The 22029-nt window shown below is 49.1% G+C and overlaps 1 protein-coding gene across 2 annotated transcripts in view; it reads right to left on the bottom strand.

Annotated features, from left to right (window-relative positions):
* Positions 1–22029, bottom strand: part of C7PH21orf91 (chromosome 7p C21orf91 homolog) — a 194770-nt gene that overhangs the window by 24239 nt on the left and 148502 nt on the right. For both annotated transcript variants that reach the window (XM_069636402.1, XM_069636403.1), the window contains exon 4: positions 21255–21317. In XM_069636402.1, the coding sequence (XP_069492503.1) occupies positions 21255–21317 (63 nt within the window). The remainder of the gene's footprint in view (positions 1–21254; positions 21318–22029) is intronic.

Raw genomic sequence — 22029 nt, 5'->3', positions numbered from 1 at the left:
CAGATGGACATATCTAGAAAGTCCGGGTACCACGTCCTCCTGGCCCAATCCGGGGCAACTAGGATCATGTGGTTTTTGAACCGTCTTAACCGCCTGATGACTTGAGGAATGACGGGGATCGGAGGGAACGCATATAGCAGTGGGAAGTTCCACTCCACCATGAACGCGTCCCCTAGGGCTACTCTCGGGGGAAATTCCCCGGAGCAAAACCTTTTGCACTTCCCGTTGTTTCCGGTCGCAAACGGGTCTACTTGAGGGGTTCCCCAAAGGGTGAAGATCTCCTGAAGGACTTCCTGAGCCAGTTTCCACTCGTGGGACACAGTACTCTGTCTGCTCAGAGCGTTCCACCGTCATATTCTTCTTCCCGGCTAGATGAACTACCGATAAGGAGATTCCTTCTTGAATTGCCCAATTCCAGAGCAGCATTGCTTCTCTGCATAGAGGGAGTGACCCTCTTTTGTTTAGGTAATGCATGGCCACTGTGTTGTCCGTCATTATCAGGACATTTTTTCCTCCGACGGATGGCAGAAAAGCCTTCAGCCTAGTCTGATTGCTCCCAGCTCTAAAAGGTTGATGTGTAGTTTGGACTCAGATGGAGACCAATGACCATTTATTGTCAGATCGTTGGCATGAGCTCCCCACCCCATGAGTGAGGTGTCCGTCACTACTGTAATCTCTGGCCATGGTTTCCAAAAATGTTCTCCTTTTCGGATGTTCTCTGTGTAAGTCCACCACAGAAGATCCTGTTGAACCTTGTTTGGAATCTGAAGGAGATCCTTCATTCGTCCTGAGAACAGGGACCATTGAGTCTTTAGAGCCCATTGAAGGGATCTCATCCTCAGGCATGCTTCTAGCACTAGGAAAATGCAGGATGCCATGAGGCCAACCTCAAGAAGTCGAAGGCCTGGAGATTGTGGGCATTTTGGAATTTGGAAACCATCTGAAGAATGTCTTGAGCCCTCGACTTGGGAGGCAAGCTCTTTCCCAAGGATGTCTAGTCTAGTACAGCCCCTATGTACTGGAGCTGTTGGGAAGGTGTCATTTGTGACTTCCTGAAATTGTGGAGGAAGTGGCAGGTGACTTTCAGATGATTCAGGGCTTGCTCGGCAGAATGCGCCCTGATCAACCAATCATCTAGGTAGGGGTAGACATGAATCCCCCCCTTCTCCTGAGGTGCACTGCCACCACTGCCATTAATTTGGTGAAGATCCTTGTGGTGGAGGTCAACCTGAATGGTAGGACTCGAAACTGATAATGCGAGTCACCAACCACGAACCTCAGGTATTTTCTGTGCTGGAGATGGATTGGCACATGAAAATAAGCATCCTGAAGGTCCAATGACACCAACCAATCCTGAAGCTGAAGGGCCTGAAGGATCTGAGAAAGAGTAACCATCTTGAACTTGTCCTTCCTGAGGAGCTTGTTCAAGCCTCTTAAGTCCAAGATGGATCTCTGTACCCCCGTCCTTTCTGGGGATAAAAAAAATATGGGGAGTACCATCCCTTGTTCTTTTCCGCTACAGGTACTCGTTCTATAGCACCTTTCTCTAGCAGAGTTAAAACTTCCTGCTGTAGGAGCGGGTCTGGATGTTTCAAGAGAGTCTCCCCGGTGGATTGCTTTGAGGTTGCGTTAGAAAAGGAAGGCAGTAACCACGGGCTATTATTTCTAGAGCCTAAACATCTGAAGTAATCTCTCGCCATTCTTGCAGATGCTTTGACAGCCTGCCTCCTACAGGTGTCTTGTGATGCAAGTCCTCAAAGTGGTTTTGTGGCGGTTGCTGCAGCTGCTGATGGCAAAGAGGCTGCAGCTGGGGCTGGCTTAGCACGTTTACCTCATCCACCACGAGTGGTTTTTCGCTGGCTATTCCGATTGCCTTTCCATATGAGGAGTAATAACGATAGGACTGTCCCCCTCCAAGTTTGTCCTGATGTACGAAAAGGCTGAGGTTGCCTTATAGCAGCTCCTAAAGATTTGGCTGCTGCTTTTGAGTTCTGCAACCTCTCAAGGCTCTAGTCAGTCTTGTTGCCGAAAAGGTGAGACCCGTCAAAAGGCATGATCAAAAGACTGTTTTGCTCGTCTGGTGTGAAACCAGACTTTCGCAACCACGCAAATCTGCGCATCACTGTGCTAGTGGCCATGGACCTGCTCACGCTATCTGCAGTGTCCAATCCAGACTGAAGGGATTCTTGCATACCTTCCTTTCCATCTCCAACGATGGCTAGGAATCCTTCCCTTTCTTCCCCTTCTGGTATGTGCTCTGCCGCCATTGCAATGCACTCCCACAGAGTGTATGAAAATGTTGCCAAGGCACATGTTGAGTTGGCCAATTTTAATGCCATACTCCCGGCTGAAAATACCTTGCATGCCCAACCATCCACACGCTTGTTGTCTCTATCCAGAGGGATGTAAGGGTATGCCACCTTATTAGAAGCTGTGGCTGCCTGGACCACCATACTCTCAGGAGAAGGGTGTTTGGACAGATAGCCGCGGTTGCTACTGGAAGGACAGCATTTTGAAGTGAGGGACTTATTCACAGGAAGAAAAGGAGTCCGGGTCTCCCGATTTTTGGCCACCCTATTTTGTAAGGCTACATGGAAGGGTAAAATCGGATCTTTGGTGGGCCCATGATCCAATATATCATTCAGGTCATCCAGGATGAACTGAGTTGGTGGTCTAGCCCATCCAAAATAATCCACCACCTCTGTCATCAGTTTTCTGTATGAGGGACTGGCATGTTCCCCTGGTTCTGGCCTGCCAAAATCTGTTTCAGGTGATGTGTCAATTTCACTTGCGTTATGCAAGGTTTCCACCAAATCCCTCATCTGCTTTCCTCAGAAATCAGACATTCTGGGACATTAGGGGTGCCATTCTCTAGGCCAAAAGGAACATTCTCCTCCTCCGACCTTTCTTGTTCTTCAAAAATTGAAGTCAAGGATTTAAAACATTCCTTCCTTGGTAGAAGTTTATAAAAAATGTTCTGGAGGAGCTGCTACAATGGAGGTTGAAGTTTTATAGTCTTTACAGCTTTTTCTTTTGCTATTTTGTCAGTTTCTGGCTGAACTGGAGCTTTTGAAAATTTGGCACCAAAGGCTTCGGGGTCGACGTAGGCATCGATGGCGCCAACGAGATAGCAGTCGTCGACGGAGCTGGCTTCGAGGGCATCTAGACGCTCTTCGAAGGCTCGTCGTTCGAGGTGCGTCGGGTTCCGGACGGCGTCGATGACCTTGAGCGGTCGACTTGATTCGAGCAATCTTTATCACTCGGCGTTCTGGAAGGTTCCTGATCCTGCCTCCTTCGATCACAAGGGCGCGCGAGTGTCAGAACGGTAACGCTCTCTGCCGGCTTCCGAGGAAGCCGCGGACCAAGGCTTAGCCTTTTCAAAAACCTCCATTTTGACTCTAAATGCTTCCCATTCTTCGGAGGAAGAATGTTTTGTGGGGCATTTCATTTTCTTGGGGGATTCGTTTGAAGACTAGGTGTAAGGGGACCGGTGGCATCTCTTTTTGGACTTTTTCGTCAAAGACGAAGAAGAGTGGTGTGAACCACTTCGGAACCTAGAACTGCGTTTTCGCCTTTCGCGTCAAGGAGATTTCTCCTCATGGGATCTCGGCTCGAGGCTTTTCGGTCGTGTGTTCGACCTAACCGTAGTTTTCCCTTCCTCTCACGCAAGGCCTTGCCCGTCATTGCCTGACACTTAGTACAGGCCTCCATGTCGTGGTTTTCACCAATTCACCACAGACATTCTCAGTGCGGATCCATGATCGACATTTTGGAACCGCAGGTTTTACATTTTTTGAACCCCAAACGTGGGTTAGTCAGGGTTGATGATTAGGACATCTCGAATATCGTCTTTCACAATAACTGCGTCACAGAACTATCGAGGCGCGTCGAGTCTCCGAAGCAACACATACTGCGGAAAAACTGAACTGAGGCCAATGGGCACCGCGCGTACTAGTTGTATACCCGATGAAGTCACCCTCGACGGAGGCCTTCGAGGGACTTCGACTCGACGACATCATCGCACAGCTAAAGCTGGCCGAATACATCTAAGATGAGGAATACGTTGGAGGACACAATCCAATCAAATAATTGTTCTTAAGACTTAATTTTTAAACTCTTTTGAATTACGAGTGACCAATCTTCCTAACAAAAAATATGCTTCATAGGGGGCTTACCCTCAAACTGTGAGCAGGTCTGTGTCTTAGGCCTTTGTTGCCCAGTTTTTACGTGCATGGACTCCCTTCTGAAAGTAAACTGTTCAATTCAGGGTGATCACTGGAATTCTGAGTTCGGGAAGCACCTCTTCCTAGGTCAGGTTCAGATGATGGGCCAGGTACCTAAACAAAAGTTGCAGGCGGTCTAGGAGGAAGATCTTTTACCATTCTTTGGAATCTTGGACTCATTCGGCTTGGGTTTCCCCTTTGGGTTAGGCTTGGCAAAGGCAGCCTTCTTTGTCTTCGACTTAGTCCTGGGTCTTTCTGCTATATCACCTACAAGACCTAACTCTGTAAGGCAATTTCTAAGCAGAACCCTACCTGGGTCTTGCCTCTGAACACGCACAGAAATTCAAGCCGCTTTTCCATTTACAGTTAAAGTGACATGCAAAAATTGGAAACATTTGAAGGGTACAGTCAAGCAACTTGGTGGGATTCGAGCACTCCTGGAAAGCTCTTCTGGGTTTATCAGTGTGTAATCTCCCACAGTCGCATGGCCCCAGTGTCACCGATCGTGTATTGGTAAATGGACAAGATTCTGCAGCTCTCTTTGAAGTAACTCAATCTTATCAGGAATTGCAGCATATTCTTCAGCAAATTGTTGCTCGCAGGACCCAAGGGACAGAAACTTAACCTCAGTTCTTACACCTCTGGGTAATAAGTCTGAGGAGAATGACCTTTTGAGAATGCTTCCCTTATCATAAGGGAAAGCCAGATTCACAGAGTGGACACCAAGTCATACCCTTACATCTGGTTTCCCCCTTACATAATCACTTGCTCCACAAGTGGCAAGATCCTGTTGATTTGTGAAAGTAGGAAGACTTATGGTGAGTAGTCTCTTGTTTGGAATGAGGAGTCCAACTACTCGTTATAAGATTCCAATGTGGCTTACCCCACTTAAGCTTTTCATGGGCCTTATGGGCTCCAGTTTCATCCGAACCACCCTACTTCTTTCTGTTTTTTCACCTCCTCAGACTTATGAGTAGCTGCTTTGGTCTCATAGGTCTCCCTATGGGAAACACAGGTCAGCAGCGATAACTGGTTTCATGGGATTAAAGTAATTTGAATTAGCTAAATGCAGCCAAGCTCTGGCTAACAAAGCAAAAATATGCAAGCATGACAATATTAATCATTCCAGCAAAAGTGGTTACTTTATGACCTTCAACTGAGCCAGATATACGTTTTTAAGGGCGACAAATGACATTGTTCTTCTCCTTTATCTCTAAACATCTCAAACTTTAACACCATAGACTGTTTATGTTTGGTGCAATTCTTTGTATCCACCACTTTAGGTAACTCCATAATGGCACTGTACCCACTCTAAAGAGGTCTGCTGAGAAGCCAAGCAATCTCACTCTCAACCTCTTGCATCTCACAAGCAAATTCAAATGCAGTAAACCATTCTATGATGATTTCCTACATGTGTTAAGGATCTGCTTGGTGAACATGCTAAAAAAAATTGAGGAGGACCCAGAACCATTCCCAGACCCTCTGGACGAGTTTTGACCCCCAGTTAGTCTTGCATGCTGTAGCAGGAAAGCCCTGTCCTACTCCTTTTCCATTTTGTCTGACATCCTCTTAGCCAACCTGTTCTTTAAATTAATGTCCTACAACCTAAGCTACTCTTTGTCAAGAACAAACATAGCATCAGTTGTAGTGACGGTAGTAAGAGTGACATTAGAAGAGTCATCAGAAGTATCACGAATACCATTACCAGCACGAGAAACATTTGCAAGCCCACTACAACTAGGGAGTGCACCAGCATTAGTTTCACTAAAGATGGGCAAAGCAACTTTCCCAGACACTTGGTAAACCATGATTCTCTACACCACCTATGCTTTTGCACCAAAGTTAAGTAAACTTTTTTCGGAACATAATTTATTTAGATAATCTACTTGGTGCAAGGTGAACAAGTTACTTACCAACTGGTAACGTTCTTTCGAATGGATGTTCCTCCAACGTATTCCACATCTTTGACATGTAATGTCCACAGCTGTGCTGCTTGTGACATTTTTCGGCAGAGGGCGGCCTGCGTCGATGGCGGCAGGTCGATGTCCCTCAAAGGCCTCCGTCGAGGGCCACATCACCGGATGTTATAAATGGGACGCACGGCACCCGTAGCCTCAGTTTATGTTTTTTTCTCCATAACTTGTGACATGCTCGTACACAATGCCTGCTTGACTGCAAATAGCCTTGAGGGAACGCAAGCTGCAATAGCAGAGGAAATTCTCCAGAGGGGCAGGCAGTGAAGGCGATGTGAAATACGTTGGAGGAACATCCAGTCGAAGACAATGCATTACTTACCGTAAAAGCATTTCTGATGGTTGTATCTGCTTAGATTCACATGCTGTGCATAGGTCCGACATCCAGTGGTCACTGCGGAGTATTGCATTTTGTTTTTCGTAGTCGAAAAGGGACGTCGACAAGGCGTGTCTGAAATACTATCCCTATAGTGACGTGCGTTGTACCCACAATCCCTCACGCGTCGAGGTCCCTCTGTTTGTATTTTTCTGCCCTGAGGGAGCCTTCTAGACGTGAGTGAGTACAGAAAAGAGATATAAAAGGAAGTCTATGTTCCTTCCATCCGAGCGGGGAGGAAGGGTGGGCGCATGTGAATCTAAGCAGATACAACCATCAGAAATGCTTTTACGGTAAGTAATGCATTGTCTTCTGATGTTTGTTAATCTGCTTAGAATCACATGCTGTGCATAGACTAGCGAGCAGTACCCGGAGTTGGCGGTGGGTTATGAGAATGAACAGTAGAGAAAAGATGTCTTAATACTGCCTGTCCCACCTGGGAGTCAGATCTCGAGTGTGCATCTAGACAGTAGTGTTTTGTAAAGGTGTGCACAGAACTCCAGGTAGCCGCTTTGCAGATGGACTCAAGGGGAACATTTGCAATGAATGCTATGGACGCCCCCGTGCCTCGAGTAGAGTGTGCTCTTGGCCTAAAGGGCAGTTCTCTCTTAGCAAGAGTATAGCAGAGAGTGATGCATTGAACAATCCATCTAGAAATAGTGGACTTTGAAACTGCATCCCCTTCTCTTCCTGCTGCCACCGAGACGAAGAACTGATTAGTCTTCCTCAGTGGTCTGGTTCTTTCCATGTAGAACATGACCGCTCTGCGCACATCTAGTGTGTGCAGAGTTTTTTCTCCCAAGTTGGAAGGATTTTGAAAGAACGTTGGCAGTTCTATAGACTGGTTTACGTGGAATTTCGAGATGAATTTCGGAGCAAACCTTGGGTGCGTGCGTAGAACCACCTTATCTCTGTGAACTGTAACGAAGGGGTCTAGAACAGAAAGAGCCTGTAGTTCACTTACTCTCCTGATGGAGGTGATAGCTATTAAAAAAACAACAGTCTTAAGAGTGAGGTCTTTAAGAGATGCTTTGTGCATGGGTTCGAATGGTGAGCCCATGAGTCTGGTAAGTACCACGTTAAGGTCCCATCCGGGAGCTGGGTCAGCTATTGGGGGGTGTATTCTCTTTACTCCCTCCATGAAGGCTTTTATAACAGGGATCTTTCACCACAACACCTTGAGTTGGGAAGTGGTGTATGCAGAAAGTGCCGCTAGGTGGACTTTAATGGAATTGAACACTAGACCTGAATCCAATAAGTGGGTCAGGTATAGAACAATATGTGTGGGAGAGCAGTCAATTGGGTTGATGCTTTTCCCTCTGCACCAGATGACAAATCTCTTCCACTTGCTAGAATAGCAGTGGCGAGCGTTAGGTTTTCTGGCTTCCCTGAGGATGTCGATGCATCTCTGCGGGAGCTGTAGATGTCCGAATTCTATGATCTCAGGAGCCAAGCTGCTAAGTTCATGTTCTGGGGGCATGGATGCAGAGTCCTGCCCTTGTCTTGTGACAGCATGTTGTACGGGCAGGGGAGTTTCACTGGGGGAGATAGAGACATCTCCATTAAGTGAGCGAACCATGGCTGTCGGGCCCACATTGGGGCCACCAGTATCATGGTCACTTGTTCCTGGTGCATCTTGTGCACCACCTTGTTGAGAAGGGGAGTCGGGGGGGGAAAAGCGTAAACAAATTTCCCTGACCATTGCATCAACAGACCGTTCCCCTTGTATTGGTTCTGGGGGTACCTCGAGGCGTAACTTAGGCATTGTGAGTTCTCCAGGGTTGCGAATAGGTCTATTTCTGGGAATCCCCATTGTGTGAAGACGATGTCTTCGTGCAGTCGCCATTCGTACTCTTCGGGCAGGGGGAAATCTCTGCTGAGTTTGTCTGCCAGCAGATTGAGTTCCCCTGGTACATGTTGTGACAGTAGGAACATGTTTTGTTTGAGAGCCCACTTCCATATATTTTGGGCCAGTTTGGACAGTCCTGGAGAGTGGGTGCCTCCCTGCTTGTTGATGTAGTACATGGCTGTGGTGCTGTCTGTAAGGACCAACACAGTCTTGCCTTGTAGGTGTTCCTGGAAGGCTTTTAGCGCCTTGAACACAGCTAGTAGCTCCAGTAGATTTATGTGTTTGGATGCTACGTTCGGAGTCCACACTCCGTGAGCAGTCTGATGGGATAGGTGAGCCCCCCATCCTGTGAGGGATGCGTCTGTGGTTAGAGTGGCTTCCGCCGCGGGTGTGGCAAAGGGTTTCCCCTCTTTCCAGGTTTTCCTTTGTCCACCACCGTAGCGAGAGAACCAAGGCCTGCGAGACCACCACTAGATAGTCCCATAGTCCGCTGGCCTGACACCACTGGCTGTTGAGCCACTCTTGCATAGGGCGCATGCGCAGGCGCGCGTGAGGTACCAAATAAATACATGACGCCATCATGCCTAGCAAGCGCATTGCTTTGCGTACCGTCACCTCTCGACCGGTCACATATTGAGGGATCTGAAACAGCATGTTTTGGACCCTCTCGTTGGAGGGGAAGACAAGGCCGTCCTTTGTTTGAATTAGAGCCCCTAGGAATTGTTTGATTTGGCTGGGGTCTAGGCTGGACTTCTTTTCGTTGATGGAGAAGCCCAACTGGAACAAAAGGTCTACAGTCTTTTGGGTATTGGAGAAGCATGTTTCGTAAGAATCCCCTGTTATGAGCCAGTCGTCGAGGTAAGGGTAAACTGGGATGGACAACCTGCGCAGGTGGGCCGCTGCCACTGCCAGTACCTTCGTGAATACCCTTGGTGCTGATGCTATGCCGAAGGGTAGCACTCTGAACTGGTAGTGTTTGCCCTCTATCATGAACCTGAGGTATCTTCGGTGCGCTGGCAACATTAAAATATGAAAGTATGCATCTTTCATGTCCAATGTTGTCATGTAATCTCCCTGTGATAGCAGTGGGATCACTTCCTGTAAGGTCACCATACGAAACTTCTGGGGTTTGATAAACTTGTTCGCTGGGCGCAGATCTAATACAGGGCGCATGGTTAGATCCTTTTTGGGTACAAGGAAGTACACTGAATAAATACCTTCCGTTACCTGAGATAGAGGCACGACCTCTATGGCTCCTTTTTCCAGCAGTTGTTGTACTTCTTGGAGAAGGATGGCAAGGTGTTCCGGTGTCATGCGTTGTCCCCTCGGGGTCTGTATGTTGGGGAACTGTTGAATTCGATGCAGTATCCGTGGGCTACGGTGGAAAGTACCCAGCGGTCTGACGTTATTCCCTCCCATGCTGGAAGAAAGGATGTTATCCGGCCCCCGACCGGTGTTGCATGGGAGGGGACGCGAATCTTCGCGTCACTTGGTGTTGTTGGGGGCTTGGGAGCCTCTGGGGGTGGACCCCCGACCTCTCCCTTTGCCCCGGCGCTGGCCTCTTTGGCTGTACTGCCCACTATTGGTCTGGTAATTGGTGGCAGGGTACTGTTGCTGATTCTGCTGTTGGCTTTGGCCACGAAAAAAGAGTTTGTTGCCATAGCCGCGTCTGGTGGTGGGCTTAGAGATCTGGTCAAGAGTTTTGATAGTATCAAACTCTTTTTTAGCCATCTCCAGAGCCTCATCCACCGCTTTCCCGAAGAGGTTTGAGTCTTCAACAGGTTTATTTATTAAAGACGCATGTGTCTCCGGTTTGAATCCCGAGTTGCGCAGCCATACATGGCGTTTTAGGAGTATTCCCTGAACCAGGGAACGTCCCGCTGTCTCTACAGCATCCAGAGAGTTCTTTACAATACTCTGGTTGACCTGGGTTCCTTCGCCAATAGTTGATAGCAGGCGTGTACGTAGTGGTTCCGGCGCTTCTTCGGCGTCTTTGCGCAGTTTGGCCCACTGCGCGTCCGCGTAGCTAGCTAGCAAAGAATTGTTCTTCGCAATTCTTGCCGAAAAGGCAGCCGAGGATGTGACTCTCTTTGCAAGGGCATATAACCTCTTGCCCTCCTTGTCAGGTGGTGCCTCGCTGGTGGACAGCGGCACCCCTGCCCTCTTCCTTGTATTAGTTACTACAAGGGAATCCGGAATGGAATGTCCCCTGATGTACAGCGGGTCTGAGGGTGAAGGAGTGAAAAGTTTTTCAATTCTTGGATTAACTCCTGATTAGTGCGGGTGTGGACAGCGAAGGGATGATTCTTCTCTTCACTGAAGCGAGGAGGGGAATGGTCTGGCTTACTGGGGGTTTCTCCTTAATTACTCTTTCCACAAAGTCTATTTCAGGAGAGATCTCCCCAGTGTCCAGTTCGAAATGTGCTGCTGCTCTGCGCAACAGGGCATTGAATGTGGGCTGATCGTCAATGGGAGACGTGTTTCTAACAGGTGAATTGTCAGGAGGATTTAGGTTCAGGACATCAGTGTCCGAATATACTGATGGGGATTGCCAGGGATGAGAAGGTCCTTCTTCTGGATTTTCTCCGAAGCCTTCTCCTACCATGTCTGGGCTGCCTTCCAGACCTTCCTCCTGGTTCTGTCCCTCTTCATCGTCCACAAAATCATCCTCCTCCTCCAAGTATTGTTCCTCACCAGTGAGGTCATACACATTATGGAAGTCTGAGGCTGTGTCCTGCTGGGGATTGACTAGTCTCGGATATTTGGCCCTGGGGTGCTCCTGAGGCCCTTCTCTTGTTCTCTTGGGAGTGGGAGGGTTCTGGGTCTTCATAAACCTCTCCATTCTCTCCATGCAGAGATGGAGCCTTTCCATGGTTTCATGGGGTACCCCTGAGCGGTCTAGCGGGGGAAAATTAGTGTCATCTAGCTGAAAAACGGCTCGACCTCTCCCATAACGTCGAGGAAAGTGTCCCGTCGCCTTCCGAAAAGCCTTCCGGTGTGCTGGGGGTCCCTCCGACTGAAGGGGGTAGTCCCTGTCTTTCTTCGGGCTTTTTCGGCGTGTCTTTCGACCTCTGCGTAGCGCTCGACGTGTCTTTCGGCGTACGCTTCTGGGCGTCGGCTACAACGATCCTCGACAAGCTCTCTGCGACTCGTTTGTCAGCGGAGGGCTGTGGTTTCGACGTTACGGGTGTCGATCGTTCTACGGCGGCGTGCGCTCTCTGCGGGTGCGCGCCGGCCGATGGTTTGGGCGCGGCGCCCTTATTTGCCGAAAGCCCAGTCGCTGGTCGCGGCTGCGAGAGGGGCTTCGAACCTGAACGGTCCGAGGAGGCCGCCGGTGGAACCTGCGTCTCCTTGGGCGCTGATGCTTTCTTCGTCTTCGATGAAGAAGAGCCATGGGTTGTGTGCTTATGTGTGGTATCGTGTGCGTCAGTGTCGCCGGGGTGTTCATCCCCATAAGCAGGGCGTGAGCCGAGCCCGTCGGGGCCGGGGACAGACGACGAAGAGCGCGAGCACTCTTTAGAGGGGTCTACGACTTCCGTAGCGGAGGTCGTGTTATCACGTTCCTCGTCACTGTCGGTGGTAGCAGCGGCGGGTGAAGAATCGGCCTTCGACATAGCGTAGGCAGCCCACCTCTTGACCCTATGGTCTTTTAGAGTCTTTGGCTTAAGAAGCCGACAAGCCGTGCAACCCTCCTCTTTGTGATCGAGGGGCAAGCAGCGGTTACACCGTGAATGCTTATTCTTCCAAGTAAACTTGCCCTTGCAAAGAGGGCAAAACCTAAAGGGTGTCCTCTTCACAACTGCGTCGAGGGAGGGATCGATATGTTATATATTAAATATGAAAAACGACCAAAGGTCGAGGAGATGGAAACTGCAATGTCTCTCGAGGAGCTCCGCGTAAAGGCGACCAGTAGCTGGGCGGAAAAAAACAATCTGAGGGACCTCGACGCGTGAGGGATTGTGGGTACAACGCACGTCACTATAGGGATAGTATTTCAGACACGCCTTGTCGACGTCCCTTTTCGACTACGAAAAACAAAATGCAATACTCCGCAGTGACCACTGGATGTCGGACCTATGCACAGCATGTGATTCTAAGCAGATTAACAAACATCAGAAAGAACGTTACCAGTTGGTAAGTAACTTGTTCTTCGAATGGATTGTGTCCTCCAACGTATTCCACATCTTTGACAGACTCCCAAAGTAGTACCAGAGAATGGAGGAGGGAGAAGAATGTATAATCCCCAATCAGATGGCAGAATAAAGTACCGCTTTACCAAAGGCCATATCCTTACCATGGAGCGTATCCAGGGAGTAACGTTTGACAAAGGTGTGGTTAGACGCCCACGTTGCTGCATCACAAATATTCCTAATAGCAATCTCCTGCTGCAGGGCCGTGGAAGTAGCCACGCCTCTAGTGGAGTGAGCGTGCAACCCCTCAGGAGGGTCCTTGCCTGCCAATCTGTAACATTCAGTAATGGTGAGGATAATCCAGCTGGACAAGGTCTGTTTGGTAACAGCGTGGCCCAATCGGTGTCCAGCGTACCCCACAAAGAGTTGGTCGTCCACTCTGACCCTGGACATCCTAGAGATATAAAAGCTCAAAGCTCTCCTAGGGTCCAACCTATGAAGTCTCTCCTCTTCCTTACCAGGATGGGGGGCCGGGAGGGAGGATAGAAAACAGGAAGCACCACTTTCTGGCTCAGATGAAACTCAGACACTACCTTAGGTAGAAAGGATGACCGTACCCTCAGTACAACCCCATCCTTGTGGAACACAATAAAGGGTGGCTTAGATGTAAGTGCCTGTAATTCACTCACTCTGCGAGCAAATTTAACTGCAACCAAGAAAACCGTCTGAAAAAGAACAGTCTCAAAGGACAAGAGTGCAGAGGTTCAAACTGAGCAACCATCAGGAATTTCAAGACCAAATTCAGATCCCAAACCGGCACCTGAAACAGGGACGGCGGGAAAACATTTGTGAGCCCTTTTAGAAATTGGAAAGTCAAAAGGAATCTTGAATAAGAACACTCTTCAGACGAGCGCTTGAAAATAGACAGCACCGCCAGGTAACCTTAAATGGTACCCACTTGTAGACCCCTGTGGGCCAAAGAAAGCAAGAAAAACAGAACCATTGGAATGGAACACTGAAAAGGATCGACATTGTGTCCTCTGCACCAGTTGCAAAACTACGCCAACAGCAGTGGTACAGGGATTTGGTTGCTGGCCGCCTAGCCGAAAGCAGCACCTCCATCACGTCATCCTGGAGGTCCCAATCCTTATAGAAACCAAGCGTGAAGGTTGAGAGTCTGGACCTCTGGATGGAGAACCCGACCCCCCCCCCCTTGACAAGAGAGGAAGGAGAAAGAGAGGAAGGAGAAAGAGGGGGGAAGGAGAAAGAGGGGGGAAGGAGAAAGAGGGGGGAAGGAGAAAGAGGGGGGAAGGAGAAAGAGGGGGAAGGAGAAAGAGGGGGAAGGAGAAAGAGGGGGAAGGAGAAAGAGGGGGAAGGAGAAAGAGGGGGAAGGAGAAAGAGGGGGAAGGAGAAAGAGGGGGAAGGAGAAAGAGGGGGAAGGAGAAAGAGGGGGAAGGAGAAAGAGGGGGAAGGAGAAAGAGGGGGAAGGAGAAAGAGGGGGAAAGAGAAAGAGGGGGAAAGAGAAAGAGGGGGGAAGAGAAAGAGGGGGCAGAGAAAGAGGGGGCAGAGAAAGAGGGGGCAGAGAAAGAGGGGGCAGAGAAAGAGGGGGCAGAGAAAGAGGGGGCAGAGAAAGAGGGGGCAGAGAAAGAGGGAGAGAAAGAGAATCCTCTCGGTGGGTTAGATTGCATGGAGGGCATATGGACAATTCTAGAAGGTGGGGTTACCACGCTCTCCTGTCCCAATCCGGAGCAATGAGGATCATGTGGGATCCGAACCTCTGCAACCTCCTTAGAACCCGAGGAATGATGGGGACCGGAAGAAACGCATACAGAAGTGGGAATGACCAATCCACAACAAATGTGTCTCCTAAGGATCCTCTGGGAGGAAATTCTGTTGGCAGAATCTCTCGCACTTCCGGTTGGCACTGGTTGCGAACAGATCCACTTGCGGGGTTCCCCAAAAGGCGAAGATCTCCAGAAGGACTTCCTGAGCCAACTCCCACTCATGAGAGACCATGCTCGGCCTGCTCAGAGCGTCTGCCGCCGCCGCATTCTCCTCTCCGGCCAGATGTACTGCCAAGAGTGATATTCCTTGCTGGATTGCCCAGAACCAGAGCTGCATTGCCTCTCTGCACAACGGGAGTGACCCGCGCCCTTCTTTGTTGAGGTAATGCATAGCACAGATGGCAGAAAAGCCTTCAGGGCAAGCCTGATGGCCCTCAGCTCTAACAGGTTGATGTGGAGTTTGGACTCCGACAGAGACCAATGACCGCTGGCGGTCAGATCGTCGGCATGGACTCCCCGTTCTGCGAGGGAAGCGTCCGTCACTATTGTCACCTCTGGCCACAGTTGTCAAAACGCCTCTCCCTTCATCAGATTCCCCTTGTTGGCCCACCACAGAAGATCCTGCGAGACAGAGTGGAATCTGAACGGGATCCGACATCTTGACTGAGAATTGTGACCACTGCATTTTTCGAACCCATTGCAGGGATCTCATCCTCAGTCTGACCTCTGGCACAAGGAAAATGCAGGATGCCATGAAGCTGAGCAACCTTAAGAATTTAAAGCCTGAAGCCGCTGGGCATGTTAAAATTTGTCCACCATATGTACAATATGAGCCCTCACCTTGGGAGGCAAGCACTTTCCCAATGACGTGCCCAACACAGCCCCGATGTACTGGAGCTGTTGGGAAAGCGTCAGATGAGACTTCTTGAAATTGAGGGAGAAGCCCAGCTTGTGGAGGGAGCGGCAAGTGAGGCTGAGATGATCCAACGCTTGCTCGGGAGACCTCACACAGATCAGCCAGTTGTCCAGGTACGGGTAGACGTGAATCCCCCCTCCCCCTCGCCTGAGATATGCTGCCACCACCACCATTAGCTTGGTGAAGATCCTCGGGCGGAGGTCAATCCGAATGGCAGGACCCGAAACTGAAAGTGTGAGCTGCCAGCCGCAAACGTCAGGTACTTTCTGTACTTTAGATGAATCGGCACATGAAAGTAAGCATCTTGTAGGTCCAAAGACACCAACCGCTTCTGAAGTCGAGGGCCTGGAGGACTCGAGAAAGAGTGATCATCTTGAACTTGTCCTTCCTGAGGAGTTTGTTCAGCCAACGCAAATCCAAGATGTGTCTCAATACCCAGTCTTTCTTTGGAATCAAAGCAATATGGGGAATACCATCCCTTGTTCCTCTCCGCTACAGGCACCAGTTTTATAGCACCTTTCTCCAGCAGGGTCAAGTTTTCCTGCACCAGGAGCAGATTCAGAAGCTTCAAAGACAGACCTCGGTGGATTGTCGTGAGGCCGCTTTAGGAAGGGAAGGCAGCAGCCGTGGGCTATTGTATCCAGAACCCGCGCAACCGAAGTAATAGCTCGCCATTCTTCGAGATGCTGAGACAGTCTGCCCCCAACCGGCAAACAATGGAACATGGCCTCAACCATTTTGGAGCGGCTGCGACAGCGCCTGAAGGCAAACAGGCAGCTGCCTGAGTGGCTTTGGCACCCCTATTTCCCTGACCACCACGGGTACTTTTACGTTGACCCCTTTGATTGACGGCTCCTCTCGTCCTACCAAAAAAGGAGTAGGAACAAAAGGAACCTCCCCTCCACTGCTGTCCCCCTAGGACGAAAAGACAGAGGTTGACGCACAGCTGCGCTCAAAGATTTAGCAGCAGCTTTTGAGGTCTGCAACCTCTCAAGGCTCTCGTCAACCTTGCTGCCAAACAAATGAGAGCCATCAAAGGGCATGTTCAGAAGACTGGCCTGTACATCCGGAGCAATCTGCGTATAACGGTACTCACAGCCATGGACCGGCTAACACTGTCAGCCATGTCCAACCCAGACTGAAGGGAGTCACATGGCATCCTTGCCATCTTGCAAGAGAGCAAGGAACCCATCCCTTTCTTCCCCCTCGGGAATATGCTCAGCCGCTAGAGAGACAATTCCACAGAGTGTGTGAAAATCTTGCCAAGGCACAAGTGGAGTTGGCCGACTTCAGTGCCATACTCCCCGCAGAAAACACCTTGCGTGCCCAACCATCGAAGCGTTTGTCGTCCCTATCGGGAGGGATGGTAGGGTACGCCGCCTACCTCGAGGTGGCCGTAGCCGCCTGAACCACCAAACTCTCAGGAGTGGGGTGTGAGGATAGGTAGCTGGGGTGGCTACTGGAAGGGTTTTATTTTTTTAGTTAACTTGTTAACCGCCGGAAGAGACTCTGGGGTTTGCCAAGTAGCAGCCACCCTTTTTTGAAAAGTCAAATGAAACGGCAACACTGGGTTCAGTGGACAGACCTTGATCCAAAATATCATTAAGGTCACCCTGACCAAATGCCACTGGATGAATGGATCAACCAAGAAAACTCAGTAACTCTAGCCATCAATCTCCTTTAGGAGGATTCCGCATGAGCCCCAGGATCAGGCCTGCCAAACTCCACCTCAGGAGATGTGTCTAGGCCACTGGCATCATGCAATGACTCACGTAACTCCTCCATTTGACTGTCAGGAGCTTCATCGGGCTCAACAGGTTCAAACTCCAAATCCGACCTCTCCTCATCCTCATAGATCTAATCCAGAGACTGAAGGAACTCCTGCCTAGGAACAGGAGTGGGCCTGGAGTAGACAAGAGGCTGCCCCGTCTTGGATTTAGCCTTTCTTGGAGGATCCACAGTACCAGGGATCTCTACCGGCAAATTCCGGCTAAATGGCCCCAAAGGTGTCGACAATGGTGCTGACGGCTCCAAGGGCTGGAGTGAAGGCAAAGCACTGACAGTCGTAATCGACGGACACGGCGCAGACAGAGTCAACGCCGACCTCGAGCCTTACCAGACTTCTGCTGTTTCGCCGGGGACGAAGACCGAGACCTGGAGCTAGCACGTCTCTGGCGATCAACCAGAGCCTTGTCCGAACGGGACCTAGATGGTTCCCGATGTTAATTGCGCTGAGGACCCGGGCCCGATGGCGCGCGAGCATTGGACCAATACCGTTACCTGCCGGCATCTTCTGAAGGCGCGGACGGAACTGTGCCCTGGGATTGGCAAATCGCCAGCATGTGCTCCCCGAGGGCCTCCCATTCCTCAGGAGTCAAGGATTTAGTGGGACAAGCCACTTTCCTTGCGCTGCCATCATCCGACGAGGACGGGGAAGGCGACCGGTGACTCCGCTTCCAGGAGTGCCAAGACGAGGACTAGTGGCGGGACCCACTCCAGGACCGAGATCCCGGGGACTCCTGACGAGGAGAGTCATCCCTCGAATCGTCGGTGGAAACACCTGCACCTTTTCGGGACTTACTAGGTTTTTTTAGAAACCCAACATACCTGTAACTTCCCCTTACGCTCCCGCAAGGCCTTAGCAGTCAACGACTGGCACTTCGAGCAGTCGTCGGTATCATGACTCTCACTCAGACAGCACAAACAAATGCAGTGCGGATCCTTAATCGACATCCTGGACTTACAGTCCCTGCAAGTCTTAAAGCCAGACCGCGGAATTGGAGGGGTAGATGAAGACATTTTCACGAAGAACACCACACAAGGGGCGCAGAGTTCTCGAAGCAAAGACGTTTGTGGAAAAAATGGAACTGAGGCTACGGGCGCCGTGCGTACTATCTATAACATCCGGTGACGTCGCCCTCGACGGAGGCCTTCGAGGGACATCGACCCAACACCATCGACGCAGGACGCTCTGTGCCGAAAAATGTCCAAAGCAGCACAGCTGTGGACATTACATGTCAGAGATGTGGAATACATTGGAGGACACAATCCATCCGAAAAGGTTTGACTAGAGTAGGTTTCCACATTAGTAGTAGCACTTTACAGGCCAAAGATGTTTAGAGCCAACGGTACTGCATAACAAGCCCTATTAAATCACTCCAGTGAGCCTTCACAGAGAACCAATCTTATCCCATTGTTGAACACCGACTGTTGAGATGGATTTTCAAAATCAGCCCTGTGGGCAGATCCTGAGAGGCCATCCTATTCTGGTGAACAGGGAAAAAATACTAAGGGCTAGGCAACTATCAAGGTGGTGTGATTGAGCAGTAAGACTTAGGCGAGTGTCAGAGTGGTTAAGAGTTCAGTTAAATCCACACAGAGCACTCAACACAAGTTTTGCAGAATGTATACAAATCCAGTTATATTTATTTGCGCTTTGGAAAACTTGTACACAAAAAAAAAAAAGAAATTCATCACAGGAATGTAAATCACTAAACATACAGCACTAATATATACACATACATTTTGGGGTGCTTTGGCTACAGATCATGAACACTACATTTAAACATAGTATGATCAGCAATAGAACACTGTCATGTAGCATAGTAAGTGAAGAAAAAGACATGTTAAGTATTAAACTAATTTGGGAACGTCTAGATCAAAATAAACAAGTTAAACACAATACATTTCCATGTAAATACAAGGCCCTACACTTTAAAAGTCGTGCCAATGCTAGAAGAGATGGAGCGCCTTTAAAAATCACACAAGACCCAATTAAGACCTAGACCAGAAGGCTACGAGTGATTAAGGTAGGCTGAACAAGTGAGGCAAAGGCAGCAAGCAGTTTGTGTTTTAGAAGTTAGGAACAGTACAAAAAAAGTTCTTAGGAGTTCCTCTCCCGCTCAATTCCAAAACCTTACGGGAAGCATGGGGGAGGGTGTGTTTAGGGGCAGTGATCCGTGACCAGAACTTCAATCCCCTGCCTGAACACGGCCGGTAAGGAACTTATGCACATTAAACCCTATGCAGGTGAGCGGGTACAACAGGTGCATTAACTCACCCCCTGTACTCTTGATTTTTTTTCCAGGGACCATTTGGGGCGCCTACATTTGCTGGGCCCACTTGCATTGTGCTTTGGTTCCACTGGCGAGGCCCAAGGGTTTCTGGTGCAGAGGTCACTCAGCTTCGGGAATTAGGGCCTACTAGTTGGTGGTTCTGAACTATGGCGAGACAGTGCATGCACTGAAGTGTTGGATGTCTCTTGGCACGATGAAGAAAGAACCATCACATTGTTCACAACCTCCGAGGACCCCCAGGACACGATGCAGGTGGAGAAAAGCAATGGCCACTGCAATCAAACCGTGGAAGTTGATCCTCGTGGTGGAAACACATAATCTGGTCGTGTAAGGCCCCTCTTTGTGCTGGAGAGTTGCAACAGCAGGAGTCCTCTGGTTTCACAAGTTGAGGGTATGTGGAGTCGCAAGTCCGAATTTGGAACATCGAACAATGCAGCGAAGTAGCTTATTAGGAAGCTGGTCAACCCACAGGATAGTTCCAGAATGGTTCTGAAGGCTTCCAAGGGTAGGATCCTCAAGCAGGGGACGAGACTTGGTTTTCGCCATCGGTCCACGGATCCAAGCACCGGTGAAAGCCTTCCAGAGATCGGCAAAGGAGCAGGGCTTTGCTGGCAAGGTTGAAAATGACAATGCTGGTTGGCTGCAATTACGAGTTCTGCATCTTTAACAGGATGCTCCTCTTGGAAGCAATCTTGGTTCCAATGATGACCTAAATAATGGCTATAGGAGTCCTCCTTTTATCTTAAATTCGAGCCGGAGTCACCCCTAAGCCTACCAATAGTAAGAATCTGCAACATTCAAACTCACAGAAGAGGCTCTCAAATTCTGGACAGTCTCTGACCACCATATCTCAAGCAGTAGACAGGATGTGGACTGGAAAAAGGCAGCCTCAGCCTCCACATCCGGCCACAGACACACACTGCGGTTTTGCATGGGAAAGCAGAGGCTTTGTCATGAAGAAGTCTACAAGAGAGGCCAGGAGGAAGGCCAAAAAAAACAAGATGGCCAAAACATGTGGCATAATCTCGTGGTCGGTCTATTTTCATGTATACTCTATGCAGTAAAATGCAAAAGTGCATGCAAGAATTTAGAAAACATGGTAGAAAAAATATCTGCTGCCTCCAACCTGTCCTGGACAAATCTTGTAAGTGTCCATAAAGTTACTAAAAACAAAGAAAGTGATAGGTCGCCCCACTGCACTTCACTGTAATTTAATGTATTCAGTGTAAAATAAACAGGGAATGTTGTAATGGAGGACAGTGTTCCCCCCCTGCACTTAGAGCAGTAAGGACTGATCAGGGCCCCCGAAACAGATGAAACTAGCAAGGTAAGTAAAAGTCAGGTTAGGTGCAAAACAGCAAAGAGTTTGAGGTCCCTAGGCAGGGAAAGCAGCAAAGACAATATTTCCTAGAAAAAGTTGTACTATGTTACGTGTGGGTTTTTCAATTATATGGATGCTCTGCGTTCTGTTACGTGCGATAGAACAATGCATTACGAACAGAAAACATGCACTTGGAAAATGAAAGACCCATTCATGACTGCTCTTGAAAGTGTAATTCCATATACCTACAAACATTTAAAATGTAAGACAATTTATCTAAGGCAGGGTACAGAAAAATTGAGAAAATTGATAAACTCTTATGCCAGTCCTTATTCTAAGAACATTTTGGTTTCACTATCGCATTCACTTGCCCAGTTCCACAAATTAACAGGGGTTAGGGGGAGTTAATATTCCTTCCCAATAGGTACAACACTGTATTTCACAGGCTATTTAATCTTACTTTACATCTATTTTATATTCATTCTCTGAAATGCAGCCAATCTAAAATGTCCAAATCTAAACGGTAATGTAGCTTCCCCATGGCGATCTTTCAAACGAAATTAGAATTCCTGCTTTAGAAAACGCACAACAAAATAGGATGCTTACCCTGTATTTGCCCGAGGAGTTTTGCATTCAGCTGCTCCAATTCTTTACTACTCATCGAACCCACTGAAACCGAAATAAACACACATTACTATTCGCACAAACGGCAAGGGGAAAAATGAGCAACATCAACTTAGAAATTAACGGTTTTAAAAATGTAGATGTACTGAAAAGGCACTAATTGTTTAAACTTCACTGCACCTCGTCCTGCTTCAAATGTACATTACATTTGCACGGATGTACATGGCTTTATCAAGATAGAACTTTGAGAATATGATTATGAACTCAACTTTCCATGTGAACAATACTCTTGTGGAGAGGAACGTGGTTTACAACTGAGCCGGTTCAAATACATTGTAATGTTTTGAACAAAACCAGATCCCCCTTTGTTTGGGGGGGGGGGGCGACGACATGCAGAACACCTCCTTTTCTGGTGTGAAGTAACATGCATAACACCTCCTTTTCTGGTGTGAACTAATCAGTGCTTTAAGTGGGCCGGGGCCTGCCGGGGCCGGGCCCCGGCAGTCTCCAAAAAGTGGGGCTGAGCCGGGGCCCCCAGTCCCACCGCACGCAACATTGGCGGGATGCATTATCCCGTCGCGGCCGCAGCCGCGACGGGAGATGCGCCTGCCATGAAGTCAGGCTAGCTGACAGAAGTGGCAGCCAACCACAGCGATGCTGTGCCTGGCTGCCACTTCTGTGAGTCATAGTAACTTCCTCTGGTGACCCCTCGCGCGAGGGGTCATCAGAGGCAGTTACTGTTCCTTTGTTTCCCCAG

This window comes from Ambystoma mexicanum, chromosome 7p (genome assembly GCF_040938575.1).
Source record: "Ambystoma mexicanum isolate Mex_15411 chromosome 7p, UKY_AmexF1_1, whole genome shotgun sequence".
NCBI classification, from domain to species: Eukaryota; Metazoa; Chordata; class Amphibia; order Caudata; family Ambystomatidae; genus Ambystoma; species Ambystoma mexicanum.
This window is presented reverse-complemented; position numbering and strand designations above follow the sequence as displayed.